The sequence below is a fragment of the Anopheles merus genome, chromosome 2R (assembly GCF_017562075.2).
Source record: "Anopheles merus strain MAF chromosome 2R, AmerM5.1, whole genome shotgun sequence".
In the NCBI taxonomy this organism is placed as follows: Eukaryota; Metazoa; Arthropoda; class Insecta; order Diptera; family Culicidae; genus Anopheles; species Anopheles merus.
The window spans coordinates 60,842,891-60,860,059 of NC_054082.1; the positions used below are offsets into that span (position 1 = coordinate 60,842,891).

At 38.9% G+C, this 17,169-nt stretch overlaps 1 protein-coding gene across 2 annotated transcripts in view; it reads left to right on the top strand.

Annotated features, from left to right (window-relative positions):
• Positions 1-17,169, top strand: part of LOC121603653 (chitooligosaccharidolytic beta-N-acetylglucosaminidase) — an 80,322-nt gene that overhangs the window by 18,108 nt on the left and 45,045 nt on the right. Inside the window, exon 2 of one of the 2 annotated variants that reach the window (XM_041932712.1) lies at positions 1,201-2,938. The exons of the other annotated variant lie outside the window; for it this stretch is intronic. Within the exon in view, the coding sequence (XP_041788646.1) occupies positions 1,201-1,545 (345 nt within the window). The 3' untranslated portion in view covers positions 1,546-2,938. Of the gene's footprint in view, positions 1-1,200; positions 2,939-17,169 lie in introns of those variants that run through there. 2 annotated transcript variants of the gene reach the window in all.

The window sequence follows — 17,169 nt, forward strand, 5'->3', positions numbered from 1 at the left end:
TGCGTTTGCTTGCGTGTAACCGTTCACGCATAGTAGGGGGAATAACCGATATTTCGGCGCCTGTATCGATCAAGTATCGATTGTACGAACTATTGTCCATTAAGTGAATTCTTTGAATATGTAAGGGCGCTTCGGGGAGTGTATGATTCGGAGTGTTACCGTGAGTGTGCTTTGGAGTGTTACCGGGGGAGTGGTTAGTGTGACCTTTCTTCTTAATAATAAATGTGTTACAATTATTTGTGTTGAGCGGTTTTTTCGGTTTACATAGTGTCTCGAAAGAAAATGTTACGCGTTTGCGGGTGGCACTACTTACGGTTTGTTCCTGGCTTGAACCGGTATGCCTTCTTCGAAAAAAATGCACTGGATGGTGCTGTCGCCTTCCTTCTCCTTCTCGCATTTCTCCGCTTTCGCTCCGTGCCGGTAGTGATACCAGCAAATCCATCTGCGGGACGAGGACGGCTTCCGATGAACACGTGATGAGTGCGTAGGTCGTTGTCCTCTCCTGTCCCTTGACCTTGATGTGTAGCGGGAACTGGATGTGTGATGAGCTGCGCGTCGATCGACCGAGAGAACTTCGTCCAGTCTCCGGGAGAGTTGCTCGATCCGTTCTTCGAGTGCTGCGATATCCGATGATGTTCTCGGTGTGTGATGCGTGTGGGAGGCCTCTTTTCGTACAGGTGCAATCTCCGTGCGTGGCGCCTCCATGATTTTGTCAGCCACGATCGCATGCTCGTCGAGTGTAGCGGTGGGCAAGGCGGAAACGATGGACCGCACCGTGTTGGGTAGTGCACGAAGCCAGATGTTAAGAAGGACGCTGTCGGAGCATCCTGGAGTTCCCTACAACACTAATACTAACATACTAACATACATTATTTACTACTTCCATACACTACAGTGCCAAGATGTTGGCGACCAAAATGCCGAAACGGGTATACACGACAAACTTCCGCACGGGGTACATTTTGGACTCTATATCCAAAATGGGCGCCATTCTTTGATCGCGCACGCCTTTGATTCACTTTTTTGGCCATCATGGTTAGAGTTCGACTGATAGAGGTGTCAAATTTAGTCTGCTAACTAATGGGATACTATTACTCATAGTGCAATTAACGTTTTGTTAGTGCGGGTTAAGATAAACCCATGAAAAATCGACAATTTTTGTCCATTTTTTTAATGCAACTATTATGTAATATTAAACAGACCCCCGCCATGTCACTCGGACCACTGAAGGAAAGGACTACAACGATACAGACCCTCGCGATGTCATTTGAGCCACTAAATGGGAATATACTCGGACCGCTTCTGATGGATGGATCCGACGAAATGCCTGGAATCCACTCGATACAGACCCCCGCAATGCCATTTGGAACACTGAACTGGAATAGACAACCTCGAAACCCGAATGATGTAGACCTTCGCCACGCTTATAGGACCGCAAAATCATGGACTGGATTGATTAAAACCAAACCGTCCGAGTACACCCGGGATAAGGTGCCCTTCCATGGCTCAGAGAAGGAAATGTCTCCTTGCCAATATGGATTGTAGCGCCATGAATTACATTTGTATTTTCTACTCTTAAGCAATACGGCCTTTTTGGACCGTTACTCCTGAATAAAAAAAAAAAAAAATTATGTAATATTAACATTATTTTAACACCACAATAAGACTAGCAAAATGAAGGTCGCATACGAAATTTCATAAAGATAAGATACACTAAAGTCTGGTTGTAATGAATTTATTTTAAGTTTAGCATACGACTGTCACCAACGTAATACATGGAAAACAAAGTTTTAGATGTAGTGAAATAGCATTCATTTTTCGCGCGATAATATTTGTCCTGATATTCGTTCTTCTTAATTGTCTGGTTGCAATGAATTTATTTAAAGTTTTGCATACGACTGTCACCAACGTAATACATAGAAAACAAAGTTTTAGGTGTAGTGAAATAGCATACATTTTTCGCGCGATAATATTAGTCCTGATATTCGTTCTTCTTAATGTCACACAAATCAGTTGTTTTCTTTTTTATCTGTTTTAGGGGTACTTTGCATCGTATTTGAAAACAAATAAGAACATTGAAAAACCCTGTTGTTTTTACAAGAACGACAAATCGACGCAGTTCCTGTTTACGAGTACAACGATTGCCAAAGTGCTAAAGTTTTTCATAAGAAATCATTAATCAATTTAACTGACATGGCATAACTTGTCCATAAAATATTTTTGTAAATAATAAATGCACGTTTGCCTCGATAATTTTTCAATAAATAACACTATAGTATCATTCCCAGAATGGTGTTAATATTTTTTTGCGGCGTGGGAGGATGGGGTTATTAAGAAGCGATATTGCTCTTGCTTTGTTATGTTTTGAATTTTCACACTATTGCCCTTCTTTTAGCGATCCTCAAATGATTAAAAGATTCAATTAGTTTTTAAGTAAATATTAGCAATTTTAACCATGCTTGGATGAAACAATTATAGGACAACAGCAAGAATACCATTTTTTTTTGTTTTTAAAATTTTATAATGTAATAATGAAAGCACAATAATATAAAAACCGCATTCGCCTGCCCCGCAGCTTTAGATCACTTACTAAATTTGGCCTTTTGCCTCGAAAATTTGCCGACCACTGTTCTAGACTATTAAAAAAAAAAAGTTGCTTAAAACAATACTAATGACCGCACTTTTAACCTGACGCCTCCCATCCGGTTAAGCACACACTCGTCTCCAACAGCTTACGAAAATTTTGATCCATAGGTCCAGGATTTCGACCACTTTGTGGAGCATCTGCGAAACTGGACTCCTTCCGAAATTCTGGGATGACACTCAAAGCGGTTCCGATACCTTCTTATTTCGCTAATTGGTTAAGTGAATTATTAGGAGACGAGCACTTTTTATTTTTGACAGTTCAGATATCACATCAGTATAATTTTCTCCATTAATTGTCAAATGATAAATAATTTCTAATTTTTTCAAAAGTTTTAAATCACTTAAAAGTTAGACATAACCGAATTTTTTACACCATCAAATACAGATCTAATTTGCATCAAATAAGTAATGAATGAAAAATGATAAATGATGAAATGAAATAAATAAACTGAATTCAATAAAAAATCTGTATTAATCAAGTATATTTTGGCTGTAAAACGTGATATTCGACTTACGCGAAAATCCGAGTTACGCAAATGTCTCCGGAACGCATTATTCGCGTAACTCGGGGAAAGATTGTTTTCAAAAGAAACACCTCTAAGTGGCAGAAATTGGCAGGAGAAACTTCCGCCTTCGTGAACAAGCATAGTCAGAAAAAAATGCAAAAAACTCGTCGATATATCACATACTTTAACTCGAATCTTCCTGGCAATAGGTTTATATTAATGATGCTTAGTATTTGAACTCTGTTTTGTTAGATGTTAGTTCATTATCTTGTTTTACTTCAGAAATCTTAAAAAGTTCTTCATCTTCTGTATTTCATTGCGTAACTCTTACAAATACTTTCTCCCCGGGGCTTAAACTATGCGGTAGTGCTCTATTCTTATTTCTATTTTCTACTAATTCTTTTTGTTTTTGAAGTCTCGTTTTTACATTTGATTGCAGTTTGTTGAAACATTATAATATTTCAACCGTATCGGTTTTCCCTTGAACGTTGAAAATTAATTCTTTTGGTCTGTAGCCTGTAACTGAATGGATAGCATGATTATAACGTCAACTAGTTCATTGATCTTATCGAAAAATTCCAAATGATTATATCTTCTATTTAATGTTCTATACAATTCTATGAAAGTTGAGTGGAATGTTTATACTAAGCCAGATACACGAGATACGCTAGCCAGATTGATTCAAATCTTGGAGGATTTGTGTCATATTCACTTTTTCTACAAGTGCTGCAAGTATGAATAAATACATTTTTTTTATCAATAGATGGAAAAAAAATTTGCTTACAATTTGTGCTTTGTTTTCTTTAATTCCTCGATGGGCATATTAATCGGTTTTCATTACGATTTCATCCTGCTCTACTTCTGATTTTACAGGGTGGCATCGTAGAAGTGATACACTTTGTTTTTGTAATAAAATTGACACCAGGTTTGATTTCTCTTAGGAATCTATTTAAATAGCTTCTATTGCTACTAAACCTGCATTTCACTTTATTTATTTCAAATTTTTCTCCTTTACAATTGATAACCGCCTGTAGGCGCATTTGGAGATCGTTGCAGGCCGCACGCACAACTTCATCCGGCATTTCATCCCATATCTTTAACAACCGTTTCTTGAATCCGTCCCAAAGCAAATGTTTGACGTTGCCCAACTTTCCAAGCATGCATCCCCATATGCTGAAGTCCAACGGGTTCAAATCTGGAGACGACGCAGGCCATTCCGATGCATTGATAAAACATGGCAAATGCTCCTTGCACCACTTCTGAACGATCGAAGCCTTATGGGCTGGAGCTGAATCTTGTTGGAAGCAAAAATTGTCGTTGCCAAAAAGCTTCTTAGCGTCTGGTTTCAAGTGGCCTTGAAAAACGTGTTCTAAATAGTACTCCTTGTTGATCTTCACGTCTTTGTCGATAAACAATAACGGAAACTTCCCTTTGGCCGAGATAGCTCCCCAAACCATCACAGCTGACGCATATTGATACCGTGGGGCTGTTATTTTATCGGCTGTTATATCCCGAATACATACCCCATAAATACGATCATTCTGCTTATTCAAAGTTTCCTCCAGAATGAACAGTTTTTCGTCCGAAAAGATGATGTTGTTGCCTACGTGCATTTTCAGCAACAAGCGAGATTTTTATTCGTTCGCGACTTGAATCCATTATAGTAGATGAGAAAACTGAGGTGAACACTAAGTGTACGTTTTTCACGATAAATAGTAAACAAATTAAGCTGTCAAAATATACCCATGAGTTTGACACACAGTTACCGAAAACACAAAAAAGGGGTACTTGAATAGGTGTATCACTTCTACGATGCCACCCTGTATATCTGTTAACAAGGTTAAAGAGATGTAAATTTTAAATATTTTTTCCGAAAAATGTTTTCTAAAAAGTGTACGGCTCTTGAATGAGCTGGATAAGTGAATTGGGACAATGAATACAAGAAGTACCGTTAATTTTGACTTTTTATTTAATAATGTGGACAATATCTTTCTCAGAATATTCCGTCTTTAAAATTGTGAACTTATGGAACCTGCCCAGCCAATTGGGAGGAGTTCTTTTTCAGTGGTACAATAATTTTCCTCTGACTTATTCAGAGTCCGAGAAGCATAAGCAATTGGCCTGTCTTTACCAATCTGACCCTGAGATAGTACTGCTCTAACTGCGAAATTACTAGCGTAGGTAGTGAGAATAAATTCCTTAGTGTAATCCGGGTAGGCTAGAATAGGTTCCATTGTAAATAAAGATTTACACTTTTCGAAGCATGCTACCTCTTAGGATGTAAGTTGGAAGTCAGATTCTTTGCGAAGTAATTTTGTTAGAGGTTTAATCATTTTGACAAAATCTCAAATAAATCGTCGGTAGTACCCAATCCTCTTCTTCTTCGTTGGCACAACAACTGCTGTCGGTCAAGGCCTGCCTGTACCCACTAGTGAAGTGAAGGCTTTCAGTGACTTATTGTTACCATAGCAGGATAGTCAGTCTTACAGTATCGGACAATAAGATATGGCCATTTTTTCATCGCATCTTGCACTTGTTTTACCACGTTACTTGTGTGTGTGTGTGTGTGTGTGTGTGTGTGTGTGTGTGTGTTTGTTTTTTTTTAAATGTTCTTGTGCGTGCATCTGCAAGTGCGCGGGTTTGTGTCGGAAGAAATGTGGCTTGACATGGTGGCATATTACGTCGAAAGTACTCTGATAATGTTTGTTATCATGTGAAACAGCATGCGTTCACACTTGGATAAAAGCGAAAGTTTGCATCGATAGCAGCGCTTGTTCCTCGGACGAGAATGCAGGTGTGCTGTTTCATGAATGTGATTGCGACAGCGGTGCGAAATGGAAACGCGCACAATAGCAATGAACTCGGCCTTCCCTCACAGGTGCTTCGCCAGTGCACGCCATTGAAGGGCGTGCGTGCATCTCTGCGTTGAACGTTGTGTGCGCATGGGAAACTTTGTGCGTGCATTGAGCAAGCGCGCTGGTGTTATTTTCAATGCGCGTTTTGTTTCATGAGCGCGGCAGTATTCTGTTCTCGACCTGAATGGGTAGACGCTCACTCGCTTACTCATTGATAGTTTTTATCTATACGCCTTTTTCGCTGCTTGACAATGATGTGATTCATCGCGTATAAAAGCAGAACGCAAGCAGTGCACGGCATCAGTCGTGTCCAAGTTTTTAACCAGTGCGTTCTTGATGGTCCAAGCAAGCAGTTTTTGTAACAATGGGTCGAGGTAAACATTGTATCGATTATCAGCGCCATATCATAAAGCGAATGGCGGCTGCTGGCATTAGGCCCAAAACGATCAAATACGTGATGGAACGATTGCGCACTTTTGTGGCAAACAACCGAAACGCGCAAGTCACCAGGACGTCCTAGGAAAATCACGGCGGAGGAATACCGTGAGATTGTTAATGTATCGAAAAAACACTTATCGCGAGGGCGGTGGTCCTGCTAATAACAACAAAAACCTAACCCAAAACACACAAAAAACCTACTTACAAATCGATCCGAAACGACATACTTTCGACACGAACACACACACAAATACACACTCTAACATACACACACACACACACATAGAAACATACAAACAAACACACACATGCACACACACAAACAAACAAAATCCACACATAAACCTGTCCCAACGGGTGCATGGTGCGTTTAAAAAAAGGCCCTATCTTATTCTCCGATACTTTACGTATGGGGGCACTGTTTATTCGAGACTTGAACCCATGACGGGCATGTTGTTACGTCGTACGAGATGACGACTGTACCTCTAGACCGGCAGCAGTACCCAATTGTGCCTAAAAATTGTTTAAGCTCCTTTTCAGTTTTCGGCACTGGCCATATCTGAATTATTTCTTAATTATTTTATTTTGTAGCTGTTTGGTCTAACACCATCTTCAGACACTGTGTGGCCTAAAAATTGTACTTCTCTTGGGAAAAAGTAACATTTTTCAATTTGAATTTTAATAAACTCCCTGCAAACTGCATCCATCACTTTTCGTAATGTTATCGGAGCGTTTTTAAGCCCAAAAGGCATCCTAGTAAATTCAAATTTTCCTAATTTTATGGAAAAATTAGTTTTCTCTATATCTTTTTCTTCCATTTGAATCTGATGAACACCAGACAAGAGATTAATTGTGGAAAAATAGCTAGCTTATCCTAATTTATCTAAGACATCAGTGATATCCGGAATTGGATATTGATCTGAAATAGTATTATTATTGAGTTTACGATAGTCAACTACTAGACGATTTTTCTTTAATACCGTAGCATCAGCTTTTCTTGGGACTATCCATACTGGTGATGTGTATGGAGAAATCGATTCCCGTACTATACAGTCTATTTTTTTTTTTTAAATTCACCTCGTTTTGTACCTCGCTTTCAAAAATTTGGGGGTATGGATATGATTTTGTATCTATTTATTTATTTACATTTATTTATATTTGTTTATTAAACAGACGAACCTATTGGTCTAATCGTTTATATTATAAATAATTTACACATACATCAGACATAAACGTTACACATCACGCAACCGCAATTTTTCCTTAAACGCTGACGTGGACAAACAGAAAATGAATAACTCTAATGCATCGTTGAATTCCAATGACATGCGGAGCATGGGATGACCCTGACCATGGTTATTACGCGTCCGTGCGTACCTAGTGATTGTTCTTCGCAAGGCTTCAAGTCGATTTATATCACCAACAGTAAGCGAGCACCAAACCAAAGAGCAGTACCCAAGACAAGATCGTACAACGGAACAGTAGATCGATTTGATGCACACGGGATCGATGAATTCACTGCAGGTGCGCGTTATAAGATTAAGCAGTTGGTTTCCCTTCGCAATAACGCTGTCGATATGAGGACGAAATGAAAGTTTGTCATCTAGTAACACTCCCAGGTGGCGAATATATGACGTTCGAACAAGATGCGAGTCTCTCATAGAGTAATTAAATATGATAGGGCTTCGGGCTCTGCTGAATAAAATACACTGGCATTTATCCACACATATTTCTACTCCGTTTCTGATGCACCAACTATCGAGATCATCAAGGACTATCTGGAGGCGTTGACAGACACTAGCATTTTTCACTGGAAGATGTATTTTCACATCTTCGGCGTACATGAGGTGTCAGCCCGTTGGTTGCACAAACGATAGATCGTTTATATAAATGAGAAAAAGTAATGGGCCCAGATTACTTCCTTGAGGGACTCCAGACGAACTGGTGAAGGTGTGAGAGCGATGAAGTCCGATACTTGTGTGATATGAGCGACCGGTTAAGTGTGAGCGAATCTAGGTCGTAATCTGTTTATCAGCGAAACCCAGTATTTTTAAGCTTTGAAAGCAGAATAACATGCGAAATGCTATCGAACGCGGCCTTAAAGTCGATATATCCAGCATCAACTTGGATGCCACGATCCATGTTGTCGAAGCAGTAACCGACAAATTCGGCAAGATTAGTTGTGGAAGAGCTCTTTGGTAAAAAACCGTTCTGACTCGGGCTCAAATAGTTGTGTACCGCATTTAGTAGCAGTTTGTACAGAAGTAGTTAAAACACCTTAGCACATGCGCAGAGAGAGACTATACCACGATAATTGCTGGCTTCAAGCCGGCTGCCCTTCTTACAAGTCGGAACCATTCGAGCGTATTTTCATGACGCCGGGTGGATTCCTCGCGTTAATGAAGCATTAAATATTTTCGATAAGATGGGTGCAACTAAGTGGTGGCAGTGATTTATAATGTAAGCTGGAATCCAATCAGGTCCAGATGAAGTAGTCGGTTTTAAAATATTGGGTGCATGAACTACAGTGACTTCATCAATCGACGGTATAATAAAATCAATTACATCGGAAGGCGTATTGTTCGTGGCTTCAGCAATTAAGTTTTGGTCATCGACTGGATCAGTGAATGCCACAGCTAAGCGGTTAGCAGAAGTGTTGCAAATATCGGAAGTATCAGTACTAGTTACTCCATTGTAGCTCAGGGATGAAGGAATACCACTTATGTTGCGTTGTTTGTTCCAGAAGATCCAGAACCGCGTCGGTTTCGTAAAAAGTTGTCTTTCAGTGCTGCGTATGTAGGAGTGGTAGAGCACACGATTTGGCGCCGATAATTATTCAGTGCATCAACAATATTCTCCTATGCAATGCCAATCTAGTTCTGTGGTGATCTTCGTAAGCTTTAGATTTTATTTTCTTTAGCCGTCGAAGGGATGCGTTCGACCAATTGGGACCAGGTTTAGGATGCGCAACAGGAACGCAGGAATTAATCGCTGAGCGCATAAACGCGCTAAAGGATTTCGAGGCTTCGTCGACCGTCGTAAAATTTTAACAGTCGAAATCAAGGTCAAACGACGCTATTAGAGAGTTCATACGTTCCACATCCGTTTTGAAAAAAATACGACTGCTGCGGGACTGGTTGTTTGCGTCACGGGAGAATTGCGTGCGAAAACGAATCACCATATCCAACGAAGGATGATGATTGTCTTCACTAAGAAATGGATTGCAACAGCGTGAGACGTATGGGAAGGAATTCCATAGGGACAGTGTACCATTCACAGGGTGCTGAAGGACGGAGCTCGAATCGCACAAAATATTTAATGCGGCTAGGTTTGTCAAAAGTAGATCCAATTGGCGTCCAAATTGATTAACAATGCCATTCAATTGAAATAAACCATTGCTATTCATCCCATCAATGAAATCTGTATTGGCCACGGAGTTGCATATTGGTGCAAAGTCCGAAAAAAAAACACGGAGAGCTATCCTCGGCATCCGATGTATTTGTCAGCTCCCATCTGATGTCGCCGATCAGGAGCATCGCAGGATGCAGTGCAAGGTTGCTATTCGTCTGACGGCCCGGCGTCGGCAGAATCATCAGTCCGTTTAACGTTTCCGCGTTTCGATCTTTTTTTAGGTGCGGCTAAGCATTTCAGAGGCGACCTGGTACATGTGGTATTGACAACCATTCGCTCATTAAGTTGCTGTTGTGATTCGGTTGTAAACAAAGCTGCATCTGTGGTGGTCATATCATATGAAGTCGCAATAGGTGGCGCGAGCAGATCTGTAGTGGCAGTTGGTATCGGACATCATTCCTAACCGTGGGAGAGGATTACGATAAGTATCTGTAGTGAGAGTGGCAGGGTGATCGAGTGTAGGTTGAAGCATCGAATTTGTATAAGCGGCTGCGAGAGCATTAGTGTTATTATTATTGGTCCGGTAGTCACGGAACTACGTCGGTACGTTAGAGCGGAGGGCCATGTCTCAGGTGAGAGAGCCTTGCTGCGTAGAGTGACTGGTATGCCCACCTTAAATGAGACAAATGAGAGTGTACTGGTGTCAGCGCCAAATTTCGTCAGACGGTGAACGAACACATCCCGCTTGTCGAGTGCTAGACGTACTTGCACCATGTGTGAGATTTGCTCAGAGGTGACCGATGGGGCAAAACGTGTAAAGAATCACCACATTCGCATGGCAGTGTGTGGAATGATATCCAATGAATCCGAGTCATGCGGCGATCCGGATCCTCTAAGTAATGGTGTTATTTATTAGGTGGTGGCATGGTAGTGTTAGATAACGGTCCGCTCGCACTTACACTAAGTGAAGCGGCCAAGGATGGAAAATGTGGTGATGATGTAATATTGTTGACCCCTGAAGTAAACAGTCCAGGAGTCAATTATGCTGGTTTGCGATGAATGGATTGTTGTGACGACAATGTTGGCGATGTTAGACGAAAACAGAAAAGAACGGATCTCGTCCTTAAGCACTTTCAGAAGCTCGCGCTTATTATCTGTGATCTGTTGTGACAGCTCTTTACGGAGGCTTACTTTAAGGTCGGCTATGCAGGACAATAGGTCGACAGAAGTGTGAGTGAACGGGGTGGATGACCTCAACACGGCCGTACGCGGATCCTTGTGAAACTTTACACAAGCTATGGATGAGAATATTATCTATTGTTCTTATATTGTGCTTGTTAGCATGAGTAAATGTGAGTTTTTCATCTTCAAAGTGTATAATTTCTGTATGCTCATCAATTAGAGATCGTTTTGCCTTTTGTTCCTGTTCGGAAAGATAATTGTACATTACTTGAAACTTTTTTACAGATAGCTCAGAAGGTTCTTCTTCAAATTCTTCTTCGTGCAGCAATGATTTTTAATTGAATGTTTTCCATTAATGTTACTAACAACAAAGCCATTTTCGTCTAAAAATTGTTTAAAATTTGCCTTTTTGGGTACTATATAATTTTTGTTCGACCCTGTATCCACCAAGAATTTGAGGCTTCCTTCAGTTGAGATTATTTCCAGATAAGGAATGAATTTTTTTTCTAACATTTTGAGTTTTTCGATTAAAAATATTTGACCAATTTAATTCGCCTACCTCATTTGAGTTACGGTCTGTACAAGCTTCATCACTCCATAACATAATTCTCATTGTTGCATCGTCATCTTTCTTATTGTTGTTTTATAAACATTTTAATTTTCTTTGATTATTCGTTCAGCGTTCGGGATAATTTTGACAGTTACATTTTACAACAGTAGATTTGAAATCTGAATTTCACCAAATTGAAATGGTAAAAAACACGGTGAAAACACATCTTTTTCCACAGACAAAGGTCATTTTGAATTTACAAGAATGCCTTTTGGTCTTAAAAACGCTCCTGCCACATTCCAAAGAGCGATGAATAATATACTTCAAGAATTTATCGGAAAAAAATGTTATGTCTATTTAGATGACATAATAATCATTGGTAAAAATTTAAAACATCATTTGCAAAATATTTCAATTATATTGAAACGATTATATGAATTTAGTTTGAAAATTCAGCTTGAAAAATGTGAATTCTTAAAAAAACAAACAGAATTCCTAGGACATGTCATAACAGCAGAAGGGATAAAACCAGACCCAACTAAAATAGAAAAAAATAAAAAACTGGAAACTCCCAACCAACCAAAACGAAATCAAACAATTCCTTGGACTGATAGGATATTACAGACGCTTTATCAAAGACTTTTCGAAACTTGCCAAACCTTTGACACAATACCTAAAAAAGAAGAAACGGTAAATCTTATAGATACAAATTACACACAAGCTTTCGAAAAACTTAAAAACATCTTGACATCAGATCAAATTCTTTCCTACCCTAACTTCAACCTACCATTTACCCTAACGACGGATGAAAGAAACTATGCATTAGGAGCAGTACTATCACAAGTACAAGACAACATAGAACAACCAATTGCATTTGCATGCAGATCACAAAATAAAACAGAAAATAATTATTCTACAACAGAAAAAGAAGCTTAAGCAATAATTTGGGCAGTAAATAAATACTATCCATATCTCTATGTTCGAAAATTCACATTGATAACGGACCACAAACCGTTGACATTTATAAAAACCTCCTCAAAAATTCTTAGATGGAGATTGGAACTAGAAAACTTTGACTACGGTATACAATACAAAGAAGGAAAAGCAAAAAAAAAAAGGAAAGGAAAAAACGTTGTTGCTGACGCATTGAGTCGAAAAGATGAAACTAAAACCATTTCCTGTCTTTCAGAAACAAAAAACAAGGCACCACTTCAAGGACGGAAGAACCATCTCACAATGGATATGAATGCTAACAAAACAAATGCCATTTCAGATTCTCAACATAATAACCCACCAACATCCGAAAGTGATTCAGACACAGTTCATTCAGCTGAAACTTCTGAAAACTATTACATTCACTTTTCAGAAAGACCTATTAATTATCGTGACCATTATCGAATGAATTAATTATCGTAACCAAATAATATTTAAAATTTCGAATATTGATTCAACAATTACAGAAAGTCCCTTTCCTAATTTTCGAAGAGTAATCATCTTGTAATATGTTTGATGACTGTTACGGTCGCCATGTGGTATGTTTTGAGATAGTCACGGTATGTTCGATTTTGGGACGGTTGCCATGTAGTAACTTTGAACTCGCGTTTGGTCAGGGTGGTCTTCGTCATCGTTTGCCGAATTAAGTAGAACTGAGGTGGATACTGTTTCGAAGCGGACGTTCGACACTTGATCGTCCAGGCGATCATAGAAACCTTTAGGAGGTTTCCCTCACTGGAAACGTTGGAGTTTAGAGGCCTTACCTTGGGCAGGGGGACATATCTAAACTCTTTAAATGAGAACTCGATAGATGTAGGATGGGCATAGTCCTATCCTGACAGTCCGAACGAATCTGACCTGCCATGATCGGAGTTGGTTTTATTTATACTCAAAAGAAGTTAAGGGTTTCTCACATTTGGTTCCGGGTTGTATGTTGGAAAGTTATTGTTTTCACTAAGCTAGTTACGTTTGTCTTTTGTTGACAAGAATGATGGTTCTTGTCACTAAGTTCCTGTTTTGGGTTTAATGCTTATACTGTTCCTGCTTTGGGTTATAATGCATAAACTGTTCCTGCTTATGTTGTACGTTTCGGTTGGTTCTGTTAAGTGTGTCACAATTGTTTTTATATGAACGGTGTGGCCTGAGCTCTTCCGGGTGTGTATGGTATGATCTGATTTGCTGAGTGTTTTATAATGGATGTGTTGCAATGGTGTGATTTGGCTTTCCAAAGTGTGTTACTATGTGTCTATGGCTGATAGTGTGTATTACAATATGTTCTGTATAGCAGATATGCTACAATCTGTAAACCTCAGTTTGATGAATCAGATATTAAAGAGAAATTGATAGCTTTTCACAACAATAAACAATCTGCAATAATGGCACCGGAAGAGATCATTCCATTAGTACAGTCTGTACACCGTAAATTTTTTAATCAAAAAGGACATTTTGTTCTCACTCAGAAAATTGTACAAGATATTACCAATGAAAACAGGCAAGACGCTATTGTTTCCAAAGAACATGATAGAGCTCATAGAGGAATAATTGAAGTTGAAAATCAATTAAAAAAAGCTTATTTCTTCCCCAAAATGATATCCAAAATAAAAAAAGTATGCAATTTATGCAGAATCTGTAACATACAATAATATGAAAGACAATATACAATACAAATTATCCCCTAGACCAGTAACCGAAACACCATTTCAACGTGTTCATATGGATATCTTTCAAATCGATAATGAAAACTTCCTTTCACTAGTGGATTCATTTTCAAAACATGCTCAACTTATAAAAATCGAAACGAAAACTATAACTGATGTTGAAAATGCATTAGCGCAATATTTCTCAACATACGAAATCCCTACACAAATAGTAACAGATCATGAGACGACCTTCAGATCTATACAGCTTCAAAACCATTTAGCTAACCTGAATGTTGAATTAGTTTATGCCTCTTGTTCAGAATCAAATGGCCAAGTAGAAAAAACTCATTCCACAATCATCGAAGTATTTAACACAAATAAACACAAGTTTCCCGATTTAAATACTGAAGAAAAATACTGTTAGCAGTATCTTATTATATAATAGCTCAGTACATTTGCCAACAAAGTTTACCCCAAATGAAATTGTTTTTAACCAAACAAACAGGTGAAATGAAAATATTCAGGAGTTTTTCAAAAAAGTTAAAGAAAATTTAAAAAATGCTAACGTAAACCAAATCAAGCGAAACGAACAAAAACCTCCAAGAACCTCCAGACCTTGAAGAAACCAATGAAGTTTATGTTAAACCAAACATTAGGAAAGAGTTAGACCCCAGGGCAAATCCAACAAAAGTTTTACAAAATAACACAAGAACGTTTAAACATTTTAAGAATATCAAAAGAAACAAAAACAAAATTAAACGAATTAAATCTTTATCTTTTTAGATGCAAAAGCTAGTATTGATGACCATTCTAATAACCTACGCCCATGATGCATCTCTCCAAATCAGGAATCTCAATCAGGATCCCGTATTACTCATAGAGAAGCAAGAATGCAAAATTCAAAACGATATAATGAAAATTATACATCCAATCAATATGACAAATATCGAACAAAATGTAATTAAATTTGAAGAGATAGCCAGAAAAGTCAATAAGAACCTCCCTATACCGAACTTAATAACAGAAGGAAGTAAGGAAATCAAAGATATACTTAATCAGCTAGCGCCTTCAAGAAACTGTTACAAGCGTTGGGATATGCTAGGATCAGCATGGAAATGGCTTGCGGGTACACCACACGCCGAAGACCTTCGAATCATCAACAAAACTCTAAATGACTTAATCAGTGAAAATAATGCACAAGTCAACATTATCAATGTCATTAATAACAAAATTGCATAAATGACTGTAACGATCAAATTACTGATAGAAAAATACTCAACTAAAGAAAAGCTATTGTTACAAGAAATAGATGCAATTACTTTACTAGGATACATGGATGCAACTAACAGCATTTTAGAAGATATAGAAGATGCAATCCTACGAACACGTATATACACGTATATATATATATATATATATATATATATATATATATATATATATATATATATATATATATATATATATATATATATATATATATATATATATAATATATATATATATATATATATATATATATATATATATATATATATATATATATATATATATACAGGGCGCTCGGGATAATTTTTTACAGTTACATTTTGTTTATAACTCACGATCGAGTTGGCATAGGAAAACTCCAGCCTCGGAGCCGTTTTGCCCATCACTAGTCCCACCACATACCCAGTACCTTTCCTGTGCTCGTAGCGTCGCACAAAAGTGCTGCCGTCTCCCTTTGCTCGCTTCCTTGCAGTTTAGCCGCCACTCGTGCAGAGTTGGAAAGCCAGTTCCATATCTGGAATCCTCCTTTGCCGTAAATGAATCGTACTTCTTCTGCCAAGGCTATGGCTTCAGCTTCAGTTTCTACGCTCGCGAGCATGTCGTCTACATAGTGCTCTTCTTTTATGCATTGTGCTGCTCGGGGAAATCAATTCTCAAACTTAGTAGCATTCAGATTTTTAACAAATTGTGCACTGCTCGGAGACACGTCGCACCAAATGTCATAACTGCAACCGCGTATGCGCTTGGCTCGCGACTTTTATCCTCTTCACGATCCCAAAAAAGTAGTTGAGATCGTTGATCTTCGCTTCTCATCGTTACTTGGAAAAACATATCTCTTATGTCGCCTACGATCGCTATACGATGTTCACGAAATTTTTACAGAACGGATAAGAGCTCTGCCAGCAGATCTGGTCCGGATAAAAGGAAAGTATTGTGGCTTACTCCACGAAACTTCGCCGCTGCATCAAATACGATTCGCACCTTTCCGGGTTTTTTGGGATTAAAGACAGGAAAAATAGGCAAATACCAATCTCTCTTACCTTGTGCGGAGATTTCACCTGGCTGAAGTCGTCGGATGTAGCCTTTGTCCTCGTAATCTTGCATTTTTTTGCAAATGGAGCCAGCAATAATAGGATCTTTCCACATCCTTGTCCGTAAGCATTCGTAGCGCTTGAGCGCCATATCTCTCGAGCATGGAAGACGAACGTCATCAAAGCGCCACAATAAGCACGTTTCGTAATGACCCTTAACAAACTTGGTCCCGTCGGTGAGCATAGCCATGGCTCTTTCATCATCTTTCGATAGCAGATTAGCGGGTGTCTTCAGTATGCCTAGAGATTCGAGTGAGAAAAAGTCTCTGATCGCTGTGTCCAGAGCCGGTTCATTATTCATTTCATACATGCAGATGTGGTAAATATAGTGATTTCGGGGAGCAGAAAAGTTAGCGCACGAGCCAAAAACTACCCATCCTATCTGGGTCTTTACAGCAGCCGGTTCGTGCATTTTACCCTCCACGTATCGAAGTGGTTTCATCAGATGACAGTTGTCAACTCCGATGATCAAGCTAGGACTTGCATTGGTATACGAAGTAAGAGGGAGGTTCTTTGGATGTTCATGCCTCTTTCTCAATTGTTTTCCATTTATGGATTGACGTGGTAGTGCGAGATGTCGAAACGTGTGTACCTTCGTGAGCATGAACGCCTTTCCATCATGTACACTTTCACGAATCTTCAACGCGA